The sequence below is a fragment of the Ictidomys tridecemlineatus genome, chromosome 1 (assembly GCF_052094955.1).
Source record: "Ictidomys tridecemlineatus isolate mIctTri1 chromosome 1, mIctTri1.hap1, whole genome shotgun sequence".
NCBI classification, from domain to species: domain Eukaryota; kingdom Metazoa; phylum Chordata; class Mammalia; order Rodentia; family Sciuridae; genus Ictidomys; species Ictidomys tridecemlineatus.
This window is the reverse complement of record NC_135477.1, coordinates 115,791,263-115,806,519: the sequence shown is the minus strand read 5'-3', so window position 1 is coordinate 115,806,519 and position 15,257 is coordinate 115,791,263. Positions and strand designations below refer to the sequence as shown.

Sequence of the window (15,257 nt, the reverse complement as noted above, 5' to 3'; positions counted from 1 at the left end):
TGTAATAATATAAATGCAGATGACATATAACATATCACTGATACTCCAAGGAGTTCTGAGGGGAAGGAGGACACTAAATGAGAAAAGGTTGACCCCACTCCAGGCCAATCCACCTCTCACCTGTACCCCTATTTCCATGAGACACATTGTAACTCATTTCTCCACCTTCCTCTACTTACACATGAGAAATATGACTTAGTGAAATTTACACTCTGGTTTGGTTCAAGAGACAGTGTATTTATTATTGCCTACAATCTACTGCTAGGAAAAGAGACAGCAGATACAATGAGCTGATTTATGAAACCAATATTAACATATTAGTATTTGTGGACTACAATCAGCAGAGCTCCCTAGAAGTCAAATCAATTTTAATTGAGTTTGGTATCTCTTAGGACCCAATGTTATGGGGTGATCCATTCTACCTTTTGCCACAAAAAGCAGAGGACAGCTTGAAAAAGTCCCAAATAAATCAAACTTAACGTGTTTGCTAGTATCATTCTACGCAAACTGTGTCATGAGGTCCTCAGTGAAGTCCCAGGTCAATTTCAGTGATAGAGGAGTTGTAAGGAAATCTAACATGCTCAACACAGATGGTGAATACATCACAAGATCTTCTGAAGAGCAGTTAGGAAAGGGGTTGTAAGGAGAGAGACTGCCCTATCTTACTTCATAAAATTGAATTTTTGAAGTTCTAAGAATCCTGGAAACTTACCCATAGCTTTACTTCTCCCTACTACTCCTCACACACTGTTACTCTGTGCTGATAAGCAGCAAACTTTTTAAACAAAGAAAGCTGTAAAAAGATAAACAGGGAGAGGAAGAACAGCATAAGGAAGACTTCTTAAGAGCTAAGAATTCCCATCGCTTATAGAAAGTGACAGCAAACAATTAGGGAAAGTGAGCTTGACTCTGTGGAATCTACGGAAACAAATGTAAATCCAGCTAATCCAAGCACTACAGGTGTCTGTGGAAAAACACACTGGAAATTATAAAATATAAATAATAATATATGGTGATAAGTAGTGCTCAATGGGCTGAAGGCTCTATTTATTGAATCTGCAGAATACTCACAGAATTACTGTTCCAACTTAGCTACTCACTGGACCTAGCTTAGGTTTCCTATTACACATTCATAAAATTACTAGGAGCTGGGCACAGTGGTGCACATCTGTAATGACAGCAAATGGGAAGGCTGGGGCCTTAAGCAAATTAGCAAGCCCCTGTCTCAAAACAAAATATAAAAATAAAAAAAAGTTGGGGATGAAACTCAGGGGGAAAGTGCTTCCTGGGTTAAATCCCTAGTACCCCAAACAAAACTATTTTGAATGGAAAAAAGGGGATGCCCCCCCCACTTTAATGGCCACAGAATGAACCACTAATCTGCAAGTTAAATATATACATATATTTTCTTCTGAGAGTTATTAAAGGAACCTGTAAAGACAGATGATCCAAACATCTCCACCATTACTGGAAAGTTTAAAAAAATCACATAATACAATAGAATTTTCTTTGAACTAGGAAATATTGCTCTAAATACAAACTTTGCTTTTATTATGTTTACATTAATTAGAACAATTTTAAAAGTTTAAATAAAGTGTATATGGAATTTTAATAGATAAGTATTTACAAGGAGTCAGGTTGTAACTCAATGGCAGAGATCATGCTTAGGCTGCACAAGGTCTTGGCACCAGAAATGATAGCACTCATGTATTACTAAAGACCATAGAAGATGACAAGAAGTTAACTTTAATCTAGCAGAAGCCATTTATAGGTTTTAGCATTGTGTTTTCTTTTCTCTAGAGAGAATATTCTCTCAGGGGTCAACAGAATACATGAAATGAAGGAAGTCTTAACAAGGGAGAACATCGTTAATTTAAATTCACGTAACTCCAGAAAACATTTACAAAGAACGTGCTTCAAGGAAAAATTAATAATTTCACATTACCTCTGGCAGTAACAAATTATTTCCATTGAGAAAGTCATCTTTCTCAAGCTCAATATTACACTCAGATTCTGCTATGGCAACAAATTCTTTAAGCTGTATAAAAGGAGCTCTATGTCCATTCACAACTCGACAAGACATTAAATTCTGAGCCAGGACAGACTTTTAAAATAAGATCAAACTTAATATGCCTATTATGAACAAAACAAAACCTAAAATAGCAGTAAAAGCAAGAAGGTATCCCTGAGTTCTCAAAGAGAATTGATTATATTTTAAAAGACAGTATGTGTTTGAGAGACTTCCAATTTTTGCCTTTCTGTGTTCACATTCCCCTAAGGCGTGCCTTTGCTAAAGAAGCCTGTGGGATGGAAGGGAGAACTTCCCTGGGAGCAGGGATACACACCATGGGACCCAGTGGTCACTGGATCTCTGCAGCATGTGACAGCAAAAGTACTGAGTTATGGTTTAGACACAAGGTTTCCGCTCAAAACTCTAATATTCATGTAGGAATGTTCAGAAGTGAAATTATTAGATTATGGGAGCTGTAACCTATTTGGTGAATTAGATGGTTTGATGGATTAATAATTTGAAAAAACTACTGTACTGGGTGAAAACTTCAGGTAGGGGTGGGCATGGCTGAAGGAGATACATCACAGGGGAGTGTCCTTGGAAACTGTATCTTGTTCTCCCGCCCCCACACTCTCTGTTGCCTGACTGCCACAGTGGAGCAGTTTTCCTCTGCCACACTCTTCCACCATGATGCCCTACCTCAACTCCAGCCCAAAGCAATGGAGTCAGCCCAAAGCAATAGAGTCAGCCCAGCATAGACTGAACCCTATGAAACTATGAGCCAAAATGAACTTCTCATTCTCTAAGTTGCTGGTTGTGTATTTTGATAATGGTGACAAAAAGCTGACTAACAGATGTTGCTTTTACCAAAATAGTTCACTCTGGGCCTGGGTACCCAGGACTGCCTACACCCTTCTGGATTTTCTGCAGTCCTGGGAAAGGAAGTGACTCCTACTTTATAAGATTAGTCCACTGAGGGGAGAGAAGAATGAAGCCATGACATTGATTTATACATGAGAAGTAAGTGCCCTTCTTGCTGTTAATACCTGCCCTTCTGGAGAAGAGAGAATGAAGGTAGTTTATTCTTGCTAATATAGACAACAAAGGGCCAGAGACAGTCCACAGTTGAAAAGTTGCAAAAAAGAGGCCAAGAAAATACCATTCCACTAAATTCTTCTATATAGGCTGTAGATTCTAGTCTCAACTCTGGAACTGGGGCTATTGTTTTTACTTCCTAGAGCCTGTTAAGTTCTCATACACAGAGACTTTCCTACATACCATCTTTACATTCTAGGTCTTAACATTCTGGCCACATGATAAGTGCTAAATCACCATTAAACACAAATAGCTAAGATGCAAGAGAGCCTGTCCTTCATCACATAGAAATTTGCTGACACGAAAGGAAAGCAAACTGCTATGAGTAAAGTTTAAGTAGCTGGGAAGATGGAGGAATAGGATTTTCATTGTGAGCAAATGCATGCAGATTGGAACACAAGCTCCTCAAACACAGGGATCATATCTTATTTAGCTCTCAGCACACAGAAGGTATACAAGTGTCTGCGAAGCAAAGGGTGGCAGCTAAGATGCAATGAGAGTAGCTCTCCATTGCTGATGCTTACTATGTACCATATGCTAACCAGATGCTTTATATACTTAATCCTGGTCCTAAGCCTAGGAGGAAATCATTTGCCCAAGCTCACGAGGCCAGCAGCAGCAGCACCTAAATGTTTCAGGCATTATGCCTCACTGGCAGAATGACTGGAGAATGCTAAATTTACTTTGAGACCAAGTACTGGGAAAGGCTTGCAGCAACTCTTGAGTAGAAAGATGTCCAAATTTAATGAGAGAGAAAGACAGAAAGGGTGTTGAACTGGAATCTTATATGCTATTATCAGCTGTTTAATTGAGTAAAATATAATTAAGGTGTTACAAGCCTTGCCCAAACATCTCTGAAAGAGCCCCAAACTCTTATCAAAAATTAAGAACACATGCTCTATTACACAGCAGTTCCTCCTCACTGTTTCTGAGGTGAGCACAGTTGTGCACACAGGAAGCAAGTTACCAGCATACTTGCTGTATACTAGTGCTAAGAGGAAAAATTGGGAAAATATTCTAGATATCTATCAAGAAGGAAATGAAAAAAATAAGATCAGGTATAACCATGCTATGGAATGCTGTGTAGCAAATGAAAACAAGGAGGTAGATGTCTGTTCTGGCAGAGAAAGAGATCTGATGAAAAAGTTAAATGTAGTACTTGTGTAGTATGATAAACTTTATGCTGAAAACAGACACAAACACAATGCTATACATTTCTACAGGGGTAGGGGCGTTTGTTACAACCTCCCCTGAGGAGAGGATAGGGACAGGCATAGATTCTAGAAGGGGTTATAAAATATGACTTTTGTCAAAAAGGGTATGCCTATATGGTATTTGTATTTAAAAACAATTATCAACATTCTGAAAGGAAAAACATTTTCTTAAGAGGTCAGAAGGAAATGAAACCAAGTAGGTCAGCAGACTGGGTCATGTCACAGCTTCAGGAGGAAAATGATGCTGGTCTCTTTAGAGCCTTTGCCCACAGGATGGATCAGTAAAGCAGGGTCAGAAAAGAAAGAGCATTATCACCTTCTTGACAGTTGCTTAGCACCAACCTCAGAACCCCAAACAAGCACTCGCTGGATCAGAGAAAAAATTAGAGGGTATCCCCAACACCTCCCATGCGGGTAAGAAACAGGGAAGGTATAAAGACTTTAAGAAATGCAGATGGAAAGCCTGGGGTCTCATCTGTGAGCAGTAAAGATGATGATAGCCTGTGGCAAAATCTCAGCATCCATCCTTTCCTATGTACTAGCTGCATTCTCCCACTCAGATCTTTGTCATATGTATCTGGAACAGGCCAATTCAACTCTGAACTGCAGAATCTTAGTTAGTCCAGCCCTTTCCACCTCTCCAAATCATCCCTTCTAGAAATTTTCAAATGCAAAGTATCATTTTCCCAGGAATATACAGATAAATTAGATATTACTCTCGACAAACTCAATATGTTAAAGGAGTGATAGGCAACAGTTTGGGGAAAAAACCAAGAGAGCCTCACTCCACACCCAGATTCTAGTGTCTTATCAGTATACTTAACATGTGATTAAGACAAATCATTAGTTCAAGATGAGATAACAGCAATTGGTCCATGCCCATCTAGAAAAATAAAAAGTGACAGGTAGAACCTTAAGCAGCTGCCATGGAAAACAAAGACTTCTGATTTTGAATATTTTCCTCTCCACATTTGGGAGTATTTTGTATTTAAATCATCAAAAATATAAAATTTTTCCCATTACATACTCACTTTTCTGGCACTGTTTTTGTGAAATCAATCCAGCTACTCTTGGAGGTGACACACATGGCTACTGATTAGCACAATGTTTAGTTCAACATGTACATTGAAATGACAATTCTCATAACAATGAGGAACTAAAGTCAACACGTAAATGTTGTTTGTAAAAAGCAAATACCATCATGGCTATATATACTTTTAAATTGTCCTCATATCTGAATGTACCAAAATAAGAAATGGTAGTAATTCCCACAAGTGGACGACCTTTTCTCCATGTTGACTTTCTCAACTCATCATCCATTATAAGATCTAATTTATCCTCTGAGGCACTGCTGATTTCTGGGTCTGTAAATGTTCACATTGATTATTTCTCCAAAAGTGAAAATTTTAACATCTGCTTTCATGAATACAAATTCTAGTAAATTTCCCTCCATGTTTCAAATTAAAGAAAATGATGATACATCACATTGTTCTAGTTGTAAAACACTAAATTAATAACTATTACTATGTATTGATCACTTATGAGTTTGGCACTAGTCTGCATGCTTTTTTCTTTTCACTTCAATAATTCTCAAAACAATGTCAAAAAGTAAATGCATAATAGAAGTATAGCCTTTGATCATAGGATTTCAAACTATGGGTAAAGACTATACTGATTTAGTATGATATACCTGAAAAAGGCCTAAAAACTGAAAAATATACAATGAAACTGGAAAGCTGCCTTTTTTTAAAAAAATCATTTTATGAAACCAGAGTTTTTTTGGGAAGCTTTGTTTTGGAGGGAACAAACACCTACACCGAGCAGTTCTAACCTCAAAATAGATAATGAACACAAGATAAGGTCTAACTAAAGTACTTCCCTAGGAGGTAAATAGAAGAGCTCACAACACCAGAGTTTTCTTGGTGCTTTCTTCATGGTGCAGGCTTGGACTGGTCTAGGACAGGGGAGGGAAGAATGCTGAAATGATCAGGCTAGTCGGTCTTCACCCACTTGGCACTGACAGTTTCTCTGAACCAATCTACTTTCAGTTCTCCAAACAGCTCCTTCCCCAGGTGCCTTTTGATGGGAGCCTTGAATTCCAAATATCATTCTTCATACTGATCTGCCAGAAAACATTCCTGCCCTGGAGGCATGTCTGCTGCTTCCTTTTCTACCACTCTTTCAGAATTTCTAAGCAGCAAGAGCAGGAGGCAGTGGCAGCAGAGCAGCATACCTCTCTTCAACCTTAACTCCAATGGGTGTTGAACAAAGAGAATTTAAAATACTGGTGTCTGATTGGACCTGGATGAATAACATATTTTTGCAAAATGTGGTATCGAATTATTTGCTTTGAACAAAATTGAAGGGAGACCTAAAATAGTACCATCAAGGGGCTGGGGTTGTGGCTTAGCGGTAGAGTGCTCGCCTGGCACATGCAAGGCCCTAGGTTCAATCCTCAGCACCACATAATAAAGAAATAAAATAAAGGTATTGTGTCCAACCACAACCAAAAAATAAATATTTAAAAAAAATAGTCCATCAAGCCAGGCAGGATGACACATGACTGTAATCCCAGCCACTCAGGAGGCTGAGGCAGGAGGGTCACAAGTTTGAAGCTAGCCTCAGAAACTTAGTAACAGCCTTTGATCATATGGATTGCAAGGTTGTGAACAATCTATTGAGATCCTGTCTCAAAATAAAAAATAAAAAGGGCTGGGAATGTGGCTCAGTGGTAAAGACCCCCTGGACTCAATCACTAGTACCAAAAAAAAAAAGAGAGAGAGTTCATCAAAATTGACGTTTGAGGGCTGGGGCTGTAGCTCAGTAGCAGAGTGCTTGCCTACACATTACACACGTAAGGCACTGGGCTCCATCCTCAGCACCGCATAAAAAATAAACAAATAAAATAAAGGCATTCTGTCCATCTACAACTATAATTTTTTTAAAATTGATGTTTGATAGTTACTCTGATTTATGACACCTAATTCAGAAGGAGTTTAAAGTTTTGAATGGTAGTCCTATAACAAAAACTCCTTTGTTACAATTATTTATATGATATTCCTTTGTATCAACACTTATAAAAACAAAAAAGGTAGAATTCATTAAATATTTCCATTGAAATTTATAAAATAAATTATCAAAAATAGTAACACGTTTATATTGTTTTGACCAACTGCATATTATTAATAATTTTTGTAATTCAATCTAGAAAATACTTGATACTTAGAAACCTTAGTATAAACTTTAATACACATAGATAAACACAAGTGATTTTTATTTCAGTGAAATAATGAAAGGTTGACCAATAACAAGACTCTTAAGCATAAAGATAGTAAGATAAAATTCTGAGTGGGAAGTAGAATGCAAATAAGAGTTCAAGGAGAAAATGTAAGTTCAAGAAGAGCTGGTGCAGGCTTTTTAAAAATGCATAACTTGGTATCAAACCTCTGCTCATGGATATGCTTATCTCTAAATGTCATTATTTACAATATCAAAAATAACATTCTTTGCAATTATTTAAATGTATAGATTTCAACTTAAGAATATATAAGGGACATAGATTTCTTAATATTCATACAGGAACCAGGGAGTTGAACCTAATCAACTCCATTTCAGGCTTTACAATACTCTTCCTCTCCTCTGTCCATTTAAATAACATTTCTGCAAGATCTAGCCTCTCAACAACTTGCTTCCTTCATCAAATCTTCCCCAACTCCATTGTCATTTGATGACCATTCTTTCTCTTCTGATAGTTACTAACTCATTGGGGCCACTTTCTTCTCAAGTAGATCCAATGCTTAATCATAGGCCAGGCATCAAGTATATTAATGTAGTTATTCCCAGCTCCTCTGTAAGGTAGGCTCTGTTACTGTACCCCTTTAAGATGATGAAATGAAGTCTAGTAACCTGCACAAGGCCATGTAGTTGGTAAGCAGCAGAGAGGGGGTGAGGGATGGGACAGGATGCAGAGGCTGACTCTGGGCCATCATGCTTCCACTGTGTTTCCCATCCAGGAGCCCTCATCACAGTTCAGCACAACACACATTTGTAAGGATGATGTTTCTCTGAGAAGAAGCTTTGCCTTCAATACAGTAGCTGCTGTCACACAGCCCTCAAGATAACCTCTGAGTCTGAATTTCTATCACCAGAATGTACTTTCCAGAGCCTTAAAATAACCTCCTCTTCCTTGCCTGTAGGGAATAATCAGGTTTGACACATTGCTACTTATTTCAATTTTTTAAAGTTCCAATTAACAGAAAAAAAATTCTGAGCATATTATGATATCCCAAAAATGTTTTAATTACCTAAGTCTGCCTAGTCATACCTTACTTAATGCTTTTCACTCTTAAATCAAACTAACTATGGAATACAGCCCTAGGGGTAAAATGAGGATTGATAGCAAACAATTTTAATATTCTCACGAATCTTTTTGTGGAAATAAAAACAACATCAATGAAACTCTGGGATCTTATTTACAAGTGGGATAGACTCCAGGAATGGAAGTGCCACATTCAAGCATCTGTAGAAGATGATTCAGAACCAAGGAGTCAAGCACAAGAGACTATATGATTCTAGGCTTTATGAAGACTCTCTGATAGTTACTCATAATGAAGCATCTACTTTTTTAATAGATTAATTTCCTAGTTCCTAAGAAATGACAAACTCAAAAGGTGACTCTAGTTTGCTTAGCCCAGACACCAAGAATTCAGTTCTCTAATTCTCAATCTGATTACTTTATGTGATTAACTAGATGAGGCTCATTTTGACTCTAACAAGTCAAGAGTCATACAATAAATCCAATTAGATTTATATTCAAACTGCTCAGGCGAAAACTAAGAAACTCTCTTTGATTGCTAACTATACCTATGAAAGAAAATTATTCAGTCATTTCAGTCAAAGGAAAATTTTTCCTTCCATACTTTTTGATAGCAATTCATTACATTTTACCTCCAGGCTACTTGCTTTCTTTTAGCAAGATTCACTACTTATAGGACTTTTATAATATGTTGGTAAATAATGGGCAAAAATATTATTGCATTCAAGATATTTCTCCTAAGGACTGACACTTGGTTTACACACACATACTCACTCACACCACCTGCCTAGGAAAACACAGTCCTGGGGACCAGGAGACCTTGAAGATATGTATTGTAACAGATTTGGGACCTCAATCTTATGCCAGAGTAAATGTACATGACACAGTGGTAACCCATAGCAACCTAATTTTTCAAAGTAGCTGTTGATGTCAGGGAACTAGGGCACTAAAATCTAATAAATACAGCTCTGAAGACAAATGAAGTCCCAGTCAGCAATGTTACTCACTGATCATTATGTTACTACAAGGTATATACACTCTTGGTGATGGTGGAATATCAAATGTATTACAAGAGAATACGAGGGCTTTTGCTTGTATTATTCTATCTTTTAATCCAAGATTAATAAAAAAGGAAAGTAGGCTATTTAGTGATGCTTGAAGCTTTAATTTAATAAAAGATGATTATACAAGAAAAAATAACTCCCACCTCCTCAACGTTCCTCCCCTCAGAAAATGTTATTTTTCTACAAACAATATTTTAGAAGTTATAAAATGATTCCAAAAGAGTATTTCACTAAATTGTGTGTGCTATAAAATGGATTTCTTATCTAACCTGACATAAGGCAAAAAATTCTATTTCATTAGAAATCTATGAAATTGCTCTGATCTTGTAGAGCTCTTAAAGCTAGTGAATACAAGATTTCCTCTAATTTAATATTTCTAGAAATCTTTTGAATGTGATGTTTGAACAATAATGAAAAGAAACATAGAGTGTTTTTTTAATAGTTTATATAATGCTAAGGAGGAGAGACTTTCAACTGTACTTATAATCATTTTCCAAATCTGGAGAGAGTTCAAACAGAGAAACTAAAGTTAAGTACCAAACCAATATCAAAAGTAGGGTTGAACTGAGGCCTCTCAACAGAGTTTGTTTCAAAGTCAATAATGACCAAATAGTTTACGTAATTTAGGAAGTGTTTGATTTGTGTTCTTAATCTTGTTTTCTCCCAAAGCTTAATTTGGGCAAAATTCCTTTTTCTTTCTTTCTTTTTTTTTTTTTTTGAGAGAGAGAGAGAGAGAGAGAGAGAGAATTTTTTAATATTTAATTTTTAGATTTTTAGTTCTCGGCAGACACAACATCTTTGTTTGTATGTGGTGCTGAGGATCGAACCCTGGCCTCAGGCATGCCAGGGGAGCGCACTACTGCTTGAACCATATCCCCAGCCCGGGCAAAATTCCTTTGGGGGATAAAAAGGCCAAAGAGCAAGAAAAATAAGAGGCTGAGAACTATATGTATATTTAGTGAAGTTTTCATTACTTCAGTTTTATGAAAGAATATTTCAATAAACTAAATTTCAAAGGTTTAACATAGAGAACTCAATAAAGACAGATATCTATAATATTAACAACTCATTTTCATTGATGAGAAATAAAATCTTTTATATAATTAGCTGGTTTACTACCCTAATACAATTACATAAAATTACATAAAATATTAATTTCCTTTCACCAACTCCCATTTCTTCCTGGATCAGAAATTTGGTCTTAAAAAGAAGCAGGCTCTGTTCATTAATATTTATCTAATAACCATATCTGGCCAACTTAGGGGGACAAAATTAGCATATCTAAAAAATAGGTTAAATTTGACAATCAACATTTTGGTTATTTTAAGAAATACTAGCTAAAAGTCTATCTACAAACCATGGACGTTAACTGATATTTTCTTTGGATCTAAAATGAAAAGCCACCTCCTGTCTGCTTATTTTGATCAGTCATGCAGACTCTTGGTTTACAGGAGGCTGGTTCAAGATGTTAAAGAGCTTTCAGGTGTTTCTTAATACAGAGGCCTTGGCACGGCCTACCAGCCCTGAAGAACATTCTTCTAGGAGATGGAATGGCTATAGTGAAACATCCTGAAGACTTTACATCTCTATCCTAGGACTTGAACAGTGATTTCATTAAAACTTCAATAGATCAGGCTGAATCCTCAGCCAATGGGGAAAGAGAAGGACAGGCAGAGGTGAATCACCAAGACTACGGAGAAAAGGCAACACTGCCATAATGGGGATAATAAGGAAATCTTGGAAGAGCTCTGTAGACACAAACACAGGAGGGGATACAGCTTGGAAGAAAACCTTCCAGGTGATTCTGGTATCTCATCTCCCACTACCTTCCATGTTGAAAAAATAAAAAATACAGAGGGCTATAGAGGAAAAAAGATACAGATGTCACTTCAAGTTGATACATGCTGATTTCCAATTTAATCCACGCAACTAGAGTAAAACTCTCCCAGAAAAGCACTCTAAGTTAACTCCTCATTACACTTATTTATCTGTCATTTCTCACAAACTTCTAAAGCTTTTTGCTTTCAAGCTATAAAAATCTAAAATTAGAAGGAAAAAAAAAAAAAGCTCCAGTCCAAGTTTATTGTACCCACTAACAAATTCAGAAGCAACATGAAGACCACATTTATGTTTTCATTAGTGGTTTCTTTCTGAACTAATCAAATCTCATTTTTAAAATACCTCCATTACCTACAGGTCAGATTTATGGAAATTTTGAGACCTGGCATAAAATTATACTTCAACATTTGAAAATATTTTTCTAGCAACTAATGAATAGACCACAAGTACTGAGAAAAAGTGAAAATAGGTAAGAAACAAAACCTTAATAGCTGTTCAAAGTATCAATACTGGTCAATTTGGTGATAAAATGAGGTACCTGCCAAACAGGCAATGCCCTTTTAAAAGCCTCTCTGCACCACACCACCAAGGAAGAGAGAGGAGAAAAGATCTAGAAAGGAAACACATGAGAAAAGAAAAATGAAACAATAAAGCATTAAAAAAAAAAAGGCAGAAGCCAAGCCAGCAAATAGTAATGAGCCAAACTGACAGCCCAAGAAGTGTTTAGAGTACTAAAGAGACAGTAATTTGGAAGGGCCAGAGCCAGTCAAATCTCAGTGGCTCTTGCTCCTGCTGAGCAGCTGTTAGTCAGTCATTGATAGTTCACTACCCAATGGGGGACAGGAAGAGAGGAAAGAAGACAACCATTCAGTTCTGATCAGCACAGTTTGTTGGAATAAGTAAGCAGGCACGTCAAACTCTATTAATTTCCAATCAGCCACTAAGGAAAAATGGAGGCTGAGCTAGAGACACCTGCAGAAGAAGGGGGTTATGTACCTTATGCAAACTACCCCATGAGTTCCAGAATCCCACAAAAACCCAATGAAAACTCAAGGGATGTAGTGACATTGATAGACACAATTAAATAAAAACAAAAGCAATTAAGCAAATACTTTTGATTAAGAGGTTGAAATTTTAGAATGAATTGCTTTGGCTTTTATTCTAGGACACAGCTGATCTCTAAATACAATTGATGAAAAATAAAGGTAAATCCATCTTGATGACATAGGCATGTGCTATGCTGCACTTGAGGAAGAACATCCTCATTAAACAAACTAGTTTTAAGTAAAATTAAAAATAGATGAACACTTGAATGACCAACAATAAAAAAAAAATAAATAAAAAATAAAAAAATAAAATTTGGAAAAAAAAAATAGATGAACACATCTTCCATGTGATGCTATTCCCATAAAATGAAACATTCGGTGATAGCTGAAAATGCTAGGCTCTCAGGGGAGGCTTATGCAATCAGATGATCCAAAACATTGTTTCTGGCTTGCCAGAAGTTTGGGAAACTCAATAGGAGAGTATTTCAAAACTACAGGTTTTCCTACATGTAGAAAGGAATTGCAGAGAAGTTACAATTATGACACAAAGTTAGTGCCCAGTACTACTTTTCCCACTTCCAGAAGACCTTTTAGTTCTTGATTCAACCTAGGAATCATGGATTATTTTAAAAATATATCCAATTATTATTTAAGAGGTTACTTGAGAAAAAGGTTTGTCTATACCTAATAGTCTATGGAAAGGCAAGGCATAAAAATTTCTATATACAATCCCTATATTGTCCATATAGTTATTTATTAAAAAACAGTAATCATAGAAATTTTAAGTTAAAAACCCTAAATCAAAGCAAAAATAAATTTAGAGTTTGAAAATCAGAAAATTAAATTTTTTGCTTCCCCATAAAGCCCCAAAAGGAATTAGTGCCTATTAACATAATTTATCATTAGTTTATGGGATTTTCATGTTCTTCCTATGTGAAAATTCAGGAAAATAATAGTTTCCCGTTGTAAATTTTTTTTTTCAGCTTAGCTAAGAGCAAAGATAAAATGGCATTTTTATAAGTTTCACTTCTAAGAGCACTGATAACCCAGTAAATGGCCTGGCTATTAGAAATACCCTATTCTAAAATCACTGAATTCAAAAATAGCCAATGTAGCTGAAAGTGTATTTGTAATCTAAAGCTCCACCTAGATCCCATGAAGGATCAGTTGACTGCCCAGGGTTAAGTTCCAAAAAATGATCAAAAGCCTGTTTCTTATCATTTTAGCTAATAAAGATGCTGCTCAATACTGTTTAAAAAGTAAATGGGTGATTTCATACCCTACATTATAAAGAGCTATAAACAAACCGAACTACTTGGAAACATTTTTCTTTTAAAGTTATGTCTTTAATACATGTGATTGTAATACATTGTATATTTAAGAAGATAGGTCTCTGTGTGTGTGTGTGTGTGTGTGTGTGTGTGTGTGTGTTCCATTAATTTAAAGACATTTATGACAACTGAAACAAAATTATTATTGTTTTCAAGTCTTAACAATCAGGCTTCTAGTTAATAAACTCATGACTTAAGCAACAATTGCCAAGTGAAGGAGAAGACCCAAAGGAGAAAAAACGTGTATGCGGAGGAATGAAATGTTTATCATTTTTTATTATCAAAAGGTAAATATTGCCAGGCCTGTTGGCTAATGCCTGTAATCCCAGTGGCTAGGGAGGCTGAGGTGGGAGGATCACAATTTCAAAGCCAGCCTTAGCAAAAGCGAGATTCTAATAAGCAAATCAGTGAAAACTTGTCTCTAAATAAAATACAAAATAGGGCTGGGGATGTGGCTCGGTGGCCGAGTGTCCCTGAGTTCAACCTCTGGTACCAAAAAAAAAAAAAAAGGTAAATATTACATTTGGTACACCGAAGATATGAGGTTAATTTTAAGAAGATTAAATTCTCTCTAAATAAGCTGATTGCTAGTTTATTTAAAATGACAAGAAAAGCAAAATTCCAAGAAACCGGTATTCAAATTTCACAACTGTTTTCTTACCCCGTAGGTTGTACAGTCGAACTGTATGAGAAACATGTTCAAAGTAGCTAGTCACTTCGGAATAAATCTTTCCATGTACCACTCTGACAAAGGGTGCTTTTTTATAAACATAAGGCTGAGGAGGAAATGACATAAATTTTAGTAAACATATTTTGGTTTCTAAATCTTTCCAAGAAATGTTTATATAGTTTCCAAATAGGCAAACACATATCGCCTAATATTTGCAATTTTAAATGAAAACCAGACCTTAAATATATCAAAATATGCAACATCTTAAGAATTGAATATCACATTTTAGTTATTAAAAACTGCCAAATTCTATATTTACAAATGTTTACAATTTGATTGGTTCAGATGATCTACAAACATTTCTCCCAGGCATAAAAATTTCTATATACAATCCCTATACTGCCATATAGTTATTTATTGAAAAACATTAATCATTCTACAGCCATGACATCCTCCCAGGCTAACATTTATTATAATAACTAGGCCCCCTATAATGTTCAGAGTGTGGGGCAGGTGATAAGGATGTCAACAAAGATTCATATAAGGTAACAGAAAGCAGGATCTAGAAACAGCTTAATCATAGTCAGGTTTACGAACTATAAAACATTTTGCCTGTTATGTGAAAGAACTATTTAAATATAAAGCAAATTCACAAACTTGAAAAAAATTACG

General features: G+C 36.1%; 1 protein-coding gene across 2 annotated transcripts in view; it reads right to left on the bottom strand.

The window, feature by feature from the left end:
• Man2a1 (mannosidase alpha class 2A member 1) overlaps window positions 1-15,257 on the bottom strand; it is a 162,838-nt gene that overhangs the window by 27,590 nt on the left and 119,991 nt on the right. For both annotated transcript variants that reach the window (XM_005327222.5, XM_078045497.1), the window contains exon 16: window positions 14,577-14,691. In XM_005327222.5, coding sequence (XP_005327279.1) covers window positions 14,577-14,691 — 115 coding nt within the window. The remainder of the gene's footprint in view (window positions 1-14,576; window positions 14,692-15,257) is intronic.